The 14276-nt window shown below is 37.1% G+C and overlaps 2 protein-coding genes across 2 annotated transcripts in view; one reads left to right on the top strand and one right to left on the bottom strand.

The window, feature by feature from the left end:
- The first annotated feature begins 459 nt into the window (after positions 1-459).
- Positions 460-2425, top strand: LOC100265285 (transcription factor MYB80). Its single transcript, XM_002268861.4, has 3 exons — positions 460-1226; positions 1333-1462; positions 1546-2425. The coding sequence occupies exons 1-3, from the start codon at positions 1094-1096 to the stop codon at positions 2258-2260; spliced, it is 978 nt and encodes a 325-aa protein (XP_002268897.1). The 5' UTR covers positions 460-1093; the 3' UTR covers positions 2261-2425.
- The window catches only part of LOC100263530 (proteasome activator subunit 4), a 45669-nt gene continuing 33746 nt past the window's right edge, over positions 2354-14276 (bottom strand). Inside the window, exons 28-35 of the mRNA XM_010646342.3 lie at positions 12885-13166; positions 12702-12797; positions 11476-11654; positions 4924-5005; positions 4364-4488; positions 3599-3691; positions 2615-2768; positions 2354-2516 (exon numbers count right to left, since the gene is read on the bottom strand). Coding sequence (XP_010644644.1) covers positions 2475-2516; positions 2615-2768; positions 3599-3691; positions 4364-4488; positions 4924-5005; positions 11476-11654; positions 12702-12797; positions 12885-13166 — 1053 coding nt within the window. The 3' untranslated portion in view covers positions 2354-2474. The remainder of the gene's footprint in view (positions 2517-2614; positions 2769-3598; positions 3692-4363; positions 4489-4923; positions 5006-11475; positions 11655-12701; positions 12798-12884; positions 13167-14276) is intronic.

The following is a 14276-nucleotide window of genomic DNA, read 5'->3' as shown; positions in this document are numbered from 1 at the left end:
ATTAGATTTTAGATCAATTTAAACTTACTTATAATTTTCCTTGTAGAAAATAAATGTCACCTAAGAGACAACCATAACATTCAGGGAAAACATTCTTCCAGAAGACTTCTAATCTTAAAACTTTCTCAACAGTTCTTTCATGCATGATACCTTCTTTACCTTCTAGTTGTAACTAAAATTATTACTAAGTTCTTGAAAAGAGAGTTATATATGGAGATTGAGATTTGGGGTTTAACTTTGGACCCAAGCCGACCCAAATTGAGATTGAGTTTCAACTCAAGTCTAACCCAGTTTTGGAAATTGGTTTTTAAAGGCCGTCCAAAGGAGCCAACCAACAGGATCAAATTGCACCCCTAATTATAATTAATTTACCTTTTTGTTTTTTCCCTCTCTATTAGATTTGGACGGAACCCCTGAAAAGGAGACTCTAAAAGAAAATACCCCAGGCACCTAGTGGACCAAATGGGAAGAAGAGGTACTTGAGAGCAACACAACACCATGCCACCAGCCACTCTTGTCGCCCAAATATATAGAATTGTATAAAGTCCCAAACGTAGAAAAGAAAACAAAGAAAATGAAGATTGCCTACAAGAAACAGGGGTGCCACCCACACGTGCAACAACCTTAAACTTCGGAATTTGATAAAAACCAAGAGGAGCGTCCTCCAGTGGAATTGTGAATTGTGTGAGCGAAGCAGCATGCCACCCAACCCCTGCACAACCAGAAAACAGTCAACCAGAGAGAGATGGAGAGAGAGAGGGTTGACCAAGCGTCTTGTGGGTGAGCTACCGGCCCATCTCTCACACGCTCAGCGGCGTTGAATTCTTTAATGCCCTCATGCACCTTTGGTGGCATCTCTCTTCACTTCACATTCCATGCAATGCACCCCATTCTAAATTTCTAATATATTATCTCCTCCCCCTCCATCACTCACCTCACTTCCTATCTTTTTTATCACTTGAAAACATACTCAAGGGTTTTTTCTTTTTACGATATTCTTAGTTTATTATTCCATCCCATTCTCTGCTTTCTCTGCTCAAAACCCAATTAGAGTTTTTTCTTGAGGGCTGAGAAAATAAGGAAATACCCGGAGATGGGTCGGATCCCGTGTTGCGAGAAGGACAATGTTAAGAGGGGGCAATGGACACCGGAGGAAGACAACAAACTCTCTTCCTATATCGCCCAGCATGGCACCCGCAACTGGCGCCTCATCCCTAAGAATGCCGGTTTGTGTTCTCTCCTCTTTACACCTGTCTCCGAGGGTTAGTGATTCAAATGTGATTCTACTAAAAATGCATTTGATTTTCTGTTTCTCTTTTTTCTACTCATAAGGTCTCCAGAGATGTGGGAAGAGCTGTAGGCTGCGATGGACGAATTACCTTCGTCCTGATCTGAAGCATGGCCAATTCTCGGATGCAGAAGAACAGACCATCGTGAAGCTTCATTCAGTTGTTGGCAACCGGTACATGAATTGCTGTCATTCTATTTTCCTATTTTCCTTATTTCCTTAGGTATTTTACTTACCTCTTAAAATGGGCATTGCAGCTGGTCATTGATAGCAGCTCAGCTGCCTGGCCGCACCGATAATGATGTTAAGAATCACTGGAACACCAAGCTGAAAAAGAAGCTTTCAGGCATGGGAATTGATCCGGTCACCCACAAGCCCTTTTCCCATCTCATGGCCGAGATTGCCACCACGCTGGCTCCTCCACAGGTGGCTCACCTTGCTGAAGCGGCCCTCGGCTGCTTTAAAGATGAAATGCTCCACCTGCTTACCAAAAAGCGTATCGACTTCCAGTTTCAGCAATCTGGCGCTGCACCAGGAAACACTGCAGCCACTTACACTGCCAACAAACAAGATGAAAAAGATGATACCATTGAGAAGATCAAGCTGGGATTATCAAGGGCCATGCAAGAGCCTGCAATGCTACCCTTGAACAAGCCTTGGGACTCCAATGGAGCCACTTCCGCAAATTTTGCTGGGGCCTGCAGTGGCTTCCCCATATCTGTCCCTGGATTTCAGTATGGCCCATCACCGTTTGGAAACGAAGGCGATGGATCACCATGGAGCCAGAGTATGTGTACTGGGAGCACATGCACAGCAGGGGACCAGCAAGGGCGGCTGCATGAGAAACTCGAGGATGAAAATGGGGAAGAGACTGGGGGTGGAAAAGAAATTAGACACTCGTCCAGCATATTCAATTCAGACTGCGTCCTATGGGATTTACCATCTGATGATCTGATGGACCCTATGGTTTGAGAGAGCTTATACAACAGCAGAGGGCAAGAAAACCTACTTTATGCAAAATAATATACTTCTTATGGCAATGATAAGTGATAACTGATGCAAATGTAAATAAAAGTTCATTTTATGGATTATGATCAAATTATCAATAAAGGCATAATTTCTCAACATTATTTTCAATCAATGTGTTTCTATTATTTTCCTCTTCTACTCAATGGTATAAGGTGGATCAAGCAAAATATGAAGATGATGAAGATGTATCAGCCAGAACCTGCAAGTAACGAAGTGAAGAAAAATTAAAAACTAAGGCATGTGACTAATTTACTAAAATACAAAGTACAGCATGTGTAAAGTCCCGTGTGAAGATACCTCAAGCTGCTCTTCAGAAAATGAATCTTTCTGAACATTCCAAGTATCAGCATGGGTCCGACGGAACTCTGCAACTGCTTTTGTAACAGTAGATTTCACAGGTGATGGCTCTCTAACAAAATGAGCCAGTAAAGTAACATGTTCGGGCAACCAACTGAAACAAAATTATGAATACCATTAATGATCGCATAAAAAAAAAAAACAAAGAATATCATTTGAGAGAAATCAGCAATTAAGCAATTAAAAGGTCTTAGATTTGTAGTTTCACTCAGTGCACCATATCTTGAAGAGAACATAGCATAAATTCATACCAAAAGATTATTTTGAGCATCCAACCAAGAGCTAAAATTTGGATAGGCAAATATTAATATTGTTCAATAAAATTCAAGCCTCTGCCAAGCAGAATTGGATAAAAAGATGTCTGTAGTACATAAAACATCCCAATTTTATTTAACATAATTGTTCAGAGGCTGCTTCATAGTTGAAATTGCAGACATCCTTCTTAAATCTTTGTTTGCTGGTTTCTGACTTCTTTTGAGAAGGAAGATTCTCTTGTATGGATTTCATTGATTGTTTCATGGAGACTCGAGGCCTATTGTTAATACCATTACAGTTTCTTTTCCTTTTCTTTTCTTAGTAGTTAGTTATGTACCTTCCCATGTATGTGGTTGACACCACCTTTTGATTTTCTTGAATAAATTTTCTTAATACCTATTTTTGTCTGAGCTAATGTCAGAGCCTTTGCACAACATAGTTTCACTAACTGTTATTGTCATTATAAGCAATAACAATTTCCTCCTATAAAAAAGTAATACAAATGTTTAACCATTATTGTTGAAAAAAAAAATGGTCATCAATAATTTCTCTTTCCCAAAAAATTTTGGAATCTTTTGATTCATCATCCCATAACTAATTTGAATTTAAAGTAATACACCATAAAAATAAAATAGGCAGTAAGACCTGTTATGTTTAACATGTACACACCTGGGCATGTCATAAGGAACTGATAAGACTGAAGCTGCCAAAGCAAGTACAGCACCATGTATAGAAGCTATGGACTGACCAGGATTCAAATTTCTGCATTTGTAAATTTCCTCTATCAGAATATGTAGTTACAGACGAAAATTTTAGTGCTAGGAAAGAAAAATGCATTAAGTATCTTATGCATGTGGGATGCGCATGTACAGACTAAAAAAGCAAATTTAAAATCTCATACAGATAAAAACCAAGAATCTTCTATTAATGTTCCACATGCACAAATTGCATAAAAGACATGCACCTGACAAATTTCATGTGTCATAACCTATGATGTTAACCAATTAATTTTATGCAACTATAGAGCAAAACATTCAGATGGACCTCAGTAAAACAAACAGAAAAAAAAAACAAGAAGGATCTCAGAAATTGTTTCACCAAAAAGGTGGGGTACAAATAATGCACCAGAAAGAGGTCCTTTCCAGAAAATAAATTTCACAATGCAAAAAAGTTAAACAAGATTTGCAAGCTCAAAACTTGGGCACAGATCATTTCTTGCAAAAAAAAACTTGTCAGCTATGACAATATCTAACTCAAGCCTCCCAGAATCCTGGTGGCCAGAACAGCACTGATTATGTCTTGTTTAAAAAAATGAAGGATGAATTTTGACTCAAGAAGAGGGGTAATGATGACCAGATATGTTGGAATTGAAACATCCACTAAGTGGAAAGAGTGAAGTAACCAACTAAAGGAACTAAGAAACATGGAAACTACCTCTGTTTTCGCTTCCTCTGGATATTCTTTGCCTCCATGTAAGCTCTATCACGAAAATCTCTAGCTAGATCTTCATCCCCACCCTTCAACAAACCTGCTAGAACTGCTGCCGCATGCTCTCTTACCTGAGTCAACAATTAGCAATTTCAGCTGTAAGTGACCAAATCCCATCTGTTGCCCAGGGACTCTGGTGTGTCACAAAGAGCCATAGACACCTAGAAGTGATTTAAAGTACTCTCTTTCTGGGTTCTATGGCTTCTGATCAAGGATTTCAGTCCATCAGATCATCACTGTTAATAATGCTACAGTGCTACCATACCATGAAGAAAAAGAAAGAAAGAAAGAAAGAAAGAAAGCAATGTACATTATCAAGTAACAGAAACATTTAAGATAGTTAGGAACTTGATTAGTAGAATAACATGGTACAAATGGCCTGTAAAATGAATATTTGCAATGTCTCGCACAACTATGTAACCATACTTAGTAACATTTTGACTGAGAACAGATCACAAGACCATTCTACATCAAAATTTAACTAAGCACTCAAGCCAAGAACTTGCCTCCACTTGATTGTCAATCAGTAGCTCCTCGACCGTTTTCCATATTTGTTGTTTCTCCACCCTTGAGAGAATGAAAGTGTGCCTGTCATAAAAAGTGAGTACAGCATTATTTGATCCACATTATAACAAAAATATTCTTAAAACTACATGCTAGAATTAACATCCATAAAATAAATCTATAATCATAATAATATATCAAATAGAGTTACAAGGTAAGGAAGGAAGCAAGATATGTGTGACTAAAAAAGTCATTTTTTTCAACAAAGGAAATTTAATCATTTTTTTCAAGGAAATTTAGGCCCTATTTGATGAACGTTTTTTAAAACAATTTTGAAAAGCAATTTTTGAAAATTGTTCTTGAATATTTTGTAGAACAAAAGTCTATTTGAGAAATTGAAATGTTTGTAACCTCTTTTTAATGTTTTTAAATATGTTTTAAAAATAATTTTTATATCTAGTGTTTTATGTTTAATCATTCTCCATGTTTATATAATTATTTTTTAAAACAAACCTTAGAAAATAAGTGAAAACAATTAAAAACAACTAAAAAATGTTCTCGAAAAATACCTTGTTTTTTATTTTTAAAAACAGAAAGCAAAAAACAATTTTCTTGTTGTTAAACATGTTATTCCCATTTTTTGTTCTAGAGAACAAAAAACCATTCTAAAAAACAGTTGTCAAGCATGACCTTAGTCATTTCTTCCAAGGAAGGAGATTCACACTGATACAAAGAACCTCTTTCAGACTCACTGACATACTCAATATAAACCTTACCATCCAAATCTCAATGAGACCAGAATTTGGAAAACACACAATGCCACAATGGAGTTTCCTGTTCATCTGTGTGGTAATGAGGGATTGACAAAAGGTGGTATATTCTCCAAAATGAGGGTATGTATGAGTGCTTTTGGAGAATGAGGAGGAGAGGAGAGAGTTTAGGTTATATGAGGACAGAAGCTTAATAAGGCACTGTTTGGGAATGCTTTGGAGGCTTGAGGCTGAAGGGCAGCTAATGAGGATTAGGAGAGTGGGAAATGATCTCTAAGCATATATTCTACAAATAGGAGATGAGCTAAGATTGAAATTTTGGCATGATGTCCATGAGGAGCCTTCTTGAAGGCAACTTTCTTGGATATATTTAGGATTGTGAAAAAAGGATAGGATATGGTGGCGGAGTATGCTCTAAGACAGGAGGCTGTCAGAACCCAAAATTCATCAAGAATTTCCAAGATGAGAAATTCGAAGACATGGACTCTTTTTTGGATGCAGTTTGATGGAAATGTGCTAAAGAGAGAATAATTACAATTAAATAATTTTTCAAGGTGTTGATGGAGAATGAAGAAGTTTAGTTTTGGGGAAATGATGTTTGAGGCAGCATTGCTCCTTTCAAAGTGGCATTCTTCATTTGGATGGCCACCTGGGAAAGGATCCTGAGCACTGATCAGCTGGTGAGGAGAGGAAGGGTCCTCCAAAGTAGTTTTGTGTCTGTAAAAAGGGATAAGGAAACAACCAATCACCTCCTGGTCAACTGGCTGATGACCCACAATCTTTGGTCCATGATTTTTTATACTCTTTTGAGTTGTGTAGATTCTTCTCAGGATGTGCATGGGGTTCCAGCTAGCTACCATAGCAAGTTTGTCAAGAAAAACATCAAGTGCAGCACTTTGTTTGGTGTGTTGTACTTGTAAAGAGGGTAATAGAAGAACATTTGAGAGGTGGGTGGAATTACTACAATGGAAACTAAAGGATCTTCTTGAAACCATTCATTATGGAAATGGTTGACCCTATAACTGAGGGGAGTAGGTCTTTTTGTTAGATTCATCACTAATGTGTATTGCCGTTAGAAAAGAGAGGCTTTTTTTCCTTTCTTTATTCTTCTTATTTTTTTCTCTTTTTCATTTTGAGTATTGTAAGTGCTTCACCTGTACTTGGGATGTGCTCCTCAGAATTCCTCTATAAATGAACATGTTGGAAAACCAAAACTGATATGGAAAGAAATAATTTTGTAAAGCTGTAAATTATTTATTAGTTGTCAATCTTTGTATTTTTAGGAAAGTAATTGTTAGGAGTTATTCTTTCCTTTCAATCAGTGATTTAGTTTCCTAATTTGAAGGATTTGTATATGTTGTAAACTCTATAAAAGAATAATCTCAATGAAAGAAAATTATTCCCGTGAAACCCTATTCTTCAACTTGGTATCAAAGCTAGCAATTTGCTTACCGAAATCCTTTTTCTTCCTCTCTTTCAATCCCTGTTCTCTGAAACCATGTCAGATATTTCAAACGAGTCCACTACTATTCCTCAACCTTCTCTGAACAATCCCATTATCACTGATTCGTCAAAAATCAGTCCTACCACCTCGGAATCTCACTCTGTCCAAATCACCACAATTCGCTTGAATGGTGACAACTTTCTGAGATGGTCTCAATCAGTTTGGATGTACATCAAAGGACGAGGAAAGATGGGCTACCTGACGGGTGAAAAGAAGGCTCCTGCAGTGGATGATCCGAACTATGCTATATGGGATGCTGAGAATTCCATGGTGATGACATGGCTTGTGAATTCTATGGAAGAAGACATTAGCTCTAATTACATGTGCTATCCAACAGCACAAGAGCTTTGGGAGAATGTAAATCAAATGTATTCTGATTTAGGGAATCAATCACGGATCTTTGAATTAACCCTCAAACTTGGTGAGATACGACAAGGGGAGGACAACGTCACAAAGTACTTCAACTCCTTGAAGCGGACCTAGCAAGACCTTGACCTCTTCAACACCTATGAGTGGAAATCTGCCGAGGATGGACTTCATCATAAGAAGACCATGGAAGACAATCGGATCTTCAAGTTCTTGGCTGGCCTTAATGTCGAGTTTGATGAGGTAAGGGGGAGAATCATTGGAAGACAACCCCTGCCTTCAATTGGTGAAGTTTTTTCAGAAGTTAGAAGAGAAGAGAGTCGGAGGAATGTGATGTTGGGCAAGAAGGGACCTGGAGTTGCTATTGAAGGTTCAGCCTTGGTTACCACGGGTGGAGGCTATAATAAAGCTGCTGCGTTTCAACGTAAATCAGATGAAAGACCACGGGTTTGGTGTGATTTTTGCAACAAACCTCGCCATACTCGTGAGAACTGTTGGAAAATCCATGGGAAACTTGCAAATTGGAAAGGAAAAACAGGTGACAAGCCAGGCCGAGCCATTATTCCTACTGCTAATGAGGCTGAGACCAGCCCCTTCACCACTGAGCAAATGGAGCATCTTCTTGCGCTGCTGAAATCCAACTTGACATCCGGTACTTCTAGTGTTTCTTTGGCACACACAGGTAATGAATTATATGCTCTATCTTGTTGTTTTAAATCTACTCCATGGATAATCGATTCTGGAGCATCTGACCACATGACCAATTCCTCAAACATGTTTGAATCCTATTCACCGTGTCCTGGAAATAAAAAGGTTCGGATAGCTGATGGTAATTTCTCACCTAATGCAAGAAAAGGTCTAATAAAAATCTCTGAGGAAATAGATCTTAAATCTGTTCACCATGTTCCTAAACTTACTTGTAATCTCTTGTCTGTTAGCAAATTATCTAGAGATTCTAATTGTTGTGTTATCTTCTATGAATCCCATTGTATTTTTCAGGACCAGAGCTCAGGGAAGGCGATTGGCAGTGCTAGGATGATCAATGGTCTCTATTATTTCGAGGATAATTTACCTAGTAATAAAATTGCTCAAGGACTAAGTAGTATTAGTTCTCTTTCTGTTCGTGATCAAATAATGGTTTGACATTGCAGATTAGGCCATCCTAGTTTCTCTTATTTAAAACATTTATTTCCAGTGTTATTTCAAAAGGTTGACCATTTATCATTTCAAGGTCAAGATCTAAGTTAGACCCAAGAGCATAAAAATGTGTTTTTGTAGGATATACTCCTAATAAAAAGGGTTACAAATGTTTTAATCCCCTTACAAATCGTTTTTACACAACTATGGATGTTTTCTTTATGGAAAATGTCTCATATTTTACCAAAAATTTACTTCAGGGGGAGAAATTAGTGTAACCAAATTTTTGGGAAATTGTTGAACCTTTACCTAGTGTAATTCTTGATATCTCTCTTGAAAAAGAAAATAAGGAAACTAAGTCTACCGAATCCAAATCTGAAATTGGTCTATCAGAAGAAGAAATACTACGAATGAAAAAAAAATAGAAACAATCTTGAGCCTGTGGTTTATTCAAGGAAAAAAGTCTCTAGAAGAAGTAAAGACCAGCTGATCATCCCAGCACATGGTCAACCGAAAGCCTTGGGCCATGGCTCTCTAAATGTCTCAGGTAACCCTCCTTCTATTCCTACTCATATACATGCTTCTTCTTCTTCTGTTACTGATCTAAGTTTACCATCACACTTTGGTCCAAGTCCAGAAATATCTGCACCCGAACCCGGTTTAGGATTAGCCCCAATTGTTCCTGCACAGGACCTTAACCTTGATCTCCCTATTGCTCTTAGAAAGGGGACCCGAGCCTGCACTAGACATCCCATTGCCAAATATATCTCCTATAGTAACCTTTCTGACAACTATAGAGCATTCACTACAAATATTTCAAAACTTGTGGTACCTAGAAATATTCAAGAAGCACTAGATGAACCGAGTTGGAAATTGGCAGTGTTTGAGGAAATGAATGCCTGAAAAAAGAATGGCACTTGGGAGGTTGTAGATTTACTAAGGGAAAAGAAAGTTGTAGGGTGCAAATGGGTGTTTACAATAAAGAGTAAAGCAGATGGAAGTGTTGAGAGATACAAAGTCAGACTTGTGGCAAAGGGTTTTACTCAAACCTATGGGATAGACTACCAAGAGACTTTCGCCCCCGTAGCTAAAATAAACTCGATTAGAGTTTTTTTGTCCCTTGCAGTAAATTCCAATTGGCCCTTACACCAATTGGATATTAAAAATGTCTTTCTTAATGGAGACCTAGAGGAAGAAGTGTTCATGAGTTCTCCACCAGGTTTTGAAGAAAGTTTTGGAGTTGGGAAAGTGTGCAAATTGAAGAAGTCCTTATACGGACTTAAGCAGTCACCTAGAGCTTGGTTTGAGCGCTTTGGCAAAGTAATAAAGCATTATGTATATACTCAAAGTCAAGTTGATCACACGATGTTCTACAAACATTCAAATGAAGGTAAAATAGTCATCTTAATTGTGTATGTTGATGATATTGTGTTAACTGGGGATGATTGCAATGAACTAGAGAAGCTAAAGGGGAAACTTGCTGAGGAATTTGAGATTAAGGACCTGGGGGCATTAAAATACTTTCTTGGGATGGAGTTTGCTAGGTCCAAAGAAGGTATCTTTGTAAATCAACGGAAGTATGTTCTTGATCTTCTTGATGAGATAGGTATGTTAGGATGTAAGCCTGCTGAAACACCTATAGAGCTTAATGTAAAACTGCAACCTACAAAAGCCAAGAATGTGAAGGACCGGGATCGTTATCAGAGACTTGTTGGGAGATTGATTTACCAATCCCATACACGCCCTGACATAGCATTCTCAGTGAGTATGGTTAGTCAGTTTATGCATGCGCCTGGACTAGAGCATTTTGAAGTTGTTTACAGGATTTTAAGGTATCTAAAGGGGACACCAGGTAAAGGTCTTTTGTTCAAGTCACGAGGACACCTACAAATTGAAACCTACACCGATGCAGATTGGGTTGGAAGCATAGTGGATCGAAGGTCCACCTCTAGGTACTGTTCATTTGTAGGTGGCAACTTGGTTACGTGGCGAAGTAAAAAACAAAACGTGGTTGCTAGAAGTAGTGTTGAGGCTGAGTTTAGAGTTGTAGCTCATGGTATTTGTGAGATTATGTGGATAAGAAGATTACTGGAAGAGTTAAAGATGACAAGTTCATCTCCTATGAAGTTGTATTGTGACAACAAGGCAGCAATTTCAGTAGCTCACAATCTGGTTCTCCATGACCGCACCAAACATGTGGAAGTGGACAAACATTTCATTAAAGAGAAGATAGACAACGGATTGGTCTGTATGACCTATATTCCTACTGAGGAACAAGTGGCTGATGTATTCACCAAAGGATTACACAAGAGGCAATTCGATTTTCTAGTTGGCAAGTTGGCTATGGAAGATATCTTTAAGCCAGCTTGAGGGGGAGTGTTGGAAAACCGAAACTGATATGGAAAGAAATAACTTTGTAAAGCTGTAAATTATTTATTAGTTGTCAATCTTTGTATTTTTAGGAAAGTAATTGTTAGGAGTTATTCTTTCCTTTTAATCAGTGATTTAATTTCCTAATTTGAAGGATTTGTATATGTTGTAAACTCTATAAAAGAATAATCTCAATGAAAGAAAATTATTCCCGTGAAACCCTATTCTTCAACTGAACATTTATGACATACATACATGATATAAATAGATCTTCAAATTTAAGGAGTGGTTTTCAAATACAATTTTGCACATACAGAAACCAACAGCAGGTTAAATGTCGAAAATCATTATCCTCACACTGTGAAAAAGGATCTGATGCATGAGAAACTCATGCAGGAATAGCATACCTGTACATAAAAGTCCGAAGATATGTAAGAGTTGCAGATCTAGTCCTCCAGTTAAAGTCATTGGCTGAAGAAAGAATCACAGATACAGCCTTCTGGAGATGGGGTTCCCAAAAAATCCTCCACTTTAGTAATTCAAAAGCTGCCTTGGCCAATGTTGACAAATCTTTATTTGATGTTTCCTTCAAAGAGCCAATAATCTCTTAGAACAGAGCTGTATGCCCAATCAACATCATAGTGCAGACAGAAAAATGACAGAAAACCAGAGGCTCGAAAACATTTCCGGTGGATTCCTTCTTTAGCAAATTTCTTCAGGGAATTAAAATATAGTTACAGAGAAACACACTAAGCTTGGTGAAGTAACAGATCTTGGCCAGGTAAATAAAATTCATAAGTGACCAAAAATCCCCACCAATTTGTAGAATCATAGAACCAAACAAGAAAATGAAAAGGAAGAAGCAAAACAAAATTAGAAGTTCAACGCAGCAAAGCTGTTGCTAGAATAGAATCTGCGAGCCAAGTGCACCAATGCAATAATAGACACCATATCTAATAAGTTGACCAAGTAGAAGTTGAAAAAATATATTTAGAGGGTTTTATCTAAAATGAATTCCAGTGCTTGAGAATGTTAGCTTATATATATACACACACTTTTTCCAATTTATTGGCTGCATAAGGGAACACTATAAATCAAGTCAAGCATGTTATGAAAGAAAAACTGTTCTGAGCAGCAAACATAGTAGAAAGTTATATTTTAGTGAACCTTTACAGTTTCCATATAAGGTAATGTAGTACCTCGCTCTTTAATAAAGTTTAAAGGCCTTGGAGAGTGAACTTTCTCTTGAAGTTTAGAATTTTAAAATTAAGGGAAACTTTTGGGCAACATTTAGGTACTATAGTAAATTTTGACTGTGGCCATAGAGTGGTTGTGAATAAGCAACAAGCATCCTCTGAAAGGGTAATGCAAACTACAAATTAGAAGATATTGGCACTGTTATTTTCTGTCAAGATTTTCGATATGATATGCTTATATATGTCAGTTAAATATTGATGGCTTTTAAAATGTCTTCTTTAGCAGTATGTTAATCACCCTCGATGATTTGATTGTTATCAACTAGTATGGAAATATATGAAAGTGGTAAGATGCCATGGAGATGTTAGATCCAAGATGATTCCAAAACCAAACAAACCAATTAAAGAGACCATAACCAAAATTTTACGCTACATACCTGCAAGGAAATTACAGGATAAAGAAGACCCACAATTACATCCAGCAAATATGAAGATCTTCCAGACTTCAGAGACGAGATAATAAAATGGAATAACTACATAATTCAAGAAAAATGAGTTCATTAATAGAAGGTTATAAATATAAAAGCAGCTTTCATCGAAAATCACATTATAGTTAGTACCGTTTCCATCCATTTAATGTCATCCTGTGAGTTCCCATTTGAAAGCCCATTTTCAGGAATTGAATCTGTCGGAATCTCCAAATTGTCAGACTGACTAGTTTTCTGAATGTTCATAACCAATTCCAATGCTTGTTCTGTTAAAAATTGAACCCAACTTTCTCCTTTAACTTGGTTCACCACATCACTATCTAACCCTTCGTGTGAATAATTATGAGCAAAGGATCTATAAAGCCGAATGTTAGAGCATAACACAGAAAGGGTAACACCAATAGCTTCCCTTACCTGTGGCAAAAAAACCTTGCATTAAAATAAAATATGACTTAAGGAACAATTTGCAAATTGAGGGGAAGCCAATCTTAAGATTGTTTGTAATTTTCTATCAATATCTGTGAATAATTATTTTCCTCTTCTTTAATATACTGATAGCAAGACCCATCAGAGATTCCAAAAAAATGTAAATAAAAAATAACACATTGAAGAAAGCTAAGATAAAATTGTGAAAACTTCAAATGTATCCCCATTTTCAATAGACAAATGCCAACAATAACATTCAATGTTAACAACCAAGCTTGCTTATTTCCAGATCACAACAAACCACCATCCCACCACCACCACCACCACAAAAAATTGCAAAAAGGTAATGCTAAATATATAAAAAAATTCATCTATTTGTGAACACCATCTTACCTTTTACAGTTTTGAAATATTGCAGCCAATTGTCAAAATCTTTGTATGGAAATCCAGATTTTTTCCAAGAAAAAAAAAATATCCTGTTTAGCATATTTTTTTTGTTCTATTTTATAGGATGCACAATTCTTATTAGCCCTTTCTTTCATACTCTTATTGAGGGGCATGCACATTGTCACATTTTGGAGTTCAGCTTTGGCTAACAAAATTTTCACAGTTCCCCTGACTTTTAGTGGTATTGCTTATACAACAGATTGATGATGACCATTCAAATTCACTCCTTTACTGGATTACTGAAATACTAGGTAAAAATTTTCAGAAACAGTTTTTGTAAAAGTGGGAACCTCAGTGCTCATTTCTTTTGAGCAATTTATTTGCAGGCAAAAAAGAAATTATATTAAAAGTTGTAGGAAAAGGTGCACCAAAGTACACACGAGTATGCAAATAGCACCAAAAGGCAAGCAAAAGGAGAAACAAACTACCACCCAAACAAAACCAAAGCCCTCAAGACCTAGGAACAAGCATCCCTCCAAGCAATTTATGATGAATCTACAGCTTCTCGTCCCAAATTGGTATCCAACAAACTGGATGATACTGTACCATCAGAGTTGACCCAATTCTTAAGACAATCAAGAATTTTTTGAGGAAGTACTGGAAAGATTCTTCAATGAAAAAGGTCCAAGATCATTTGATCATAATGAGCTT

Source organism: Vitis vinifera, chromosome 19 (genome assembly GCF_030704535.1).
Source record: "Vitis vinifera cultivar Pinot Noir 40024 chromosome 19, ASM3070453v1".
Classification (NCBI taxonomy): domain Eukaryota; kingdom Viridiplantae; phylum Streptophyta; class Magnoliopsida; order Vitales; family Vitaceae; genus Vitis; species Vitis vinifera.
This window is presented reverse-complemented; position numbering and strand designations above follow the sequence as displayed.

What these genes read in the sequence shown, in the direction of transcription:
- LOC100265285 (XM_002268861.4), top strand. Translation starts at nt 1,094, where the DNA reads ATGGGTCGGATCCCGTGTTGCGAGAAGGACAATGTTAAGAGGGGGCAA. An exon ending in CCTCATCCCTAAGAATGCCG is followed by an intron (nt 1,227 to 1,332) that starts GTTTGTGTTCTC and finishes TCTACTCATAAG; the next exon opens with GTCTCCAGAGATGTGGGAAG. An exon ending in CATTCAGTTGTTGGCAACCG is followed by an intron (nt 1,463 to 1,545) that starts GTACATGAATTG and finishes TGGGCATTGCAG; the next exon opens with CTGGTCATTGATAGCAGCTC.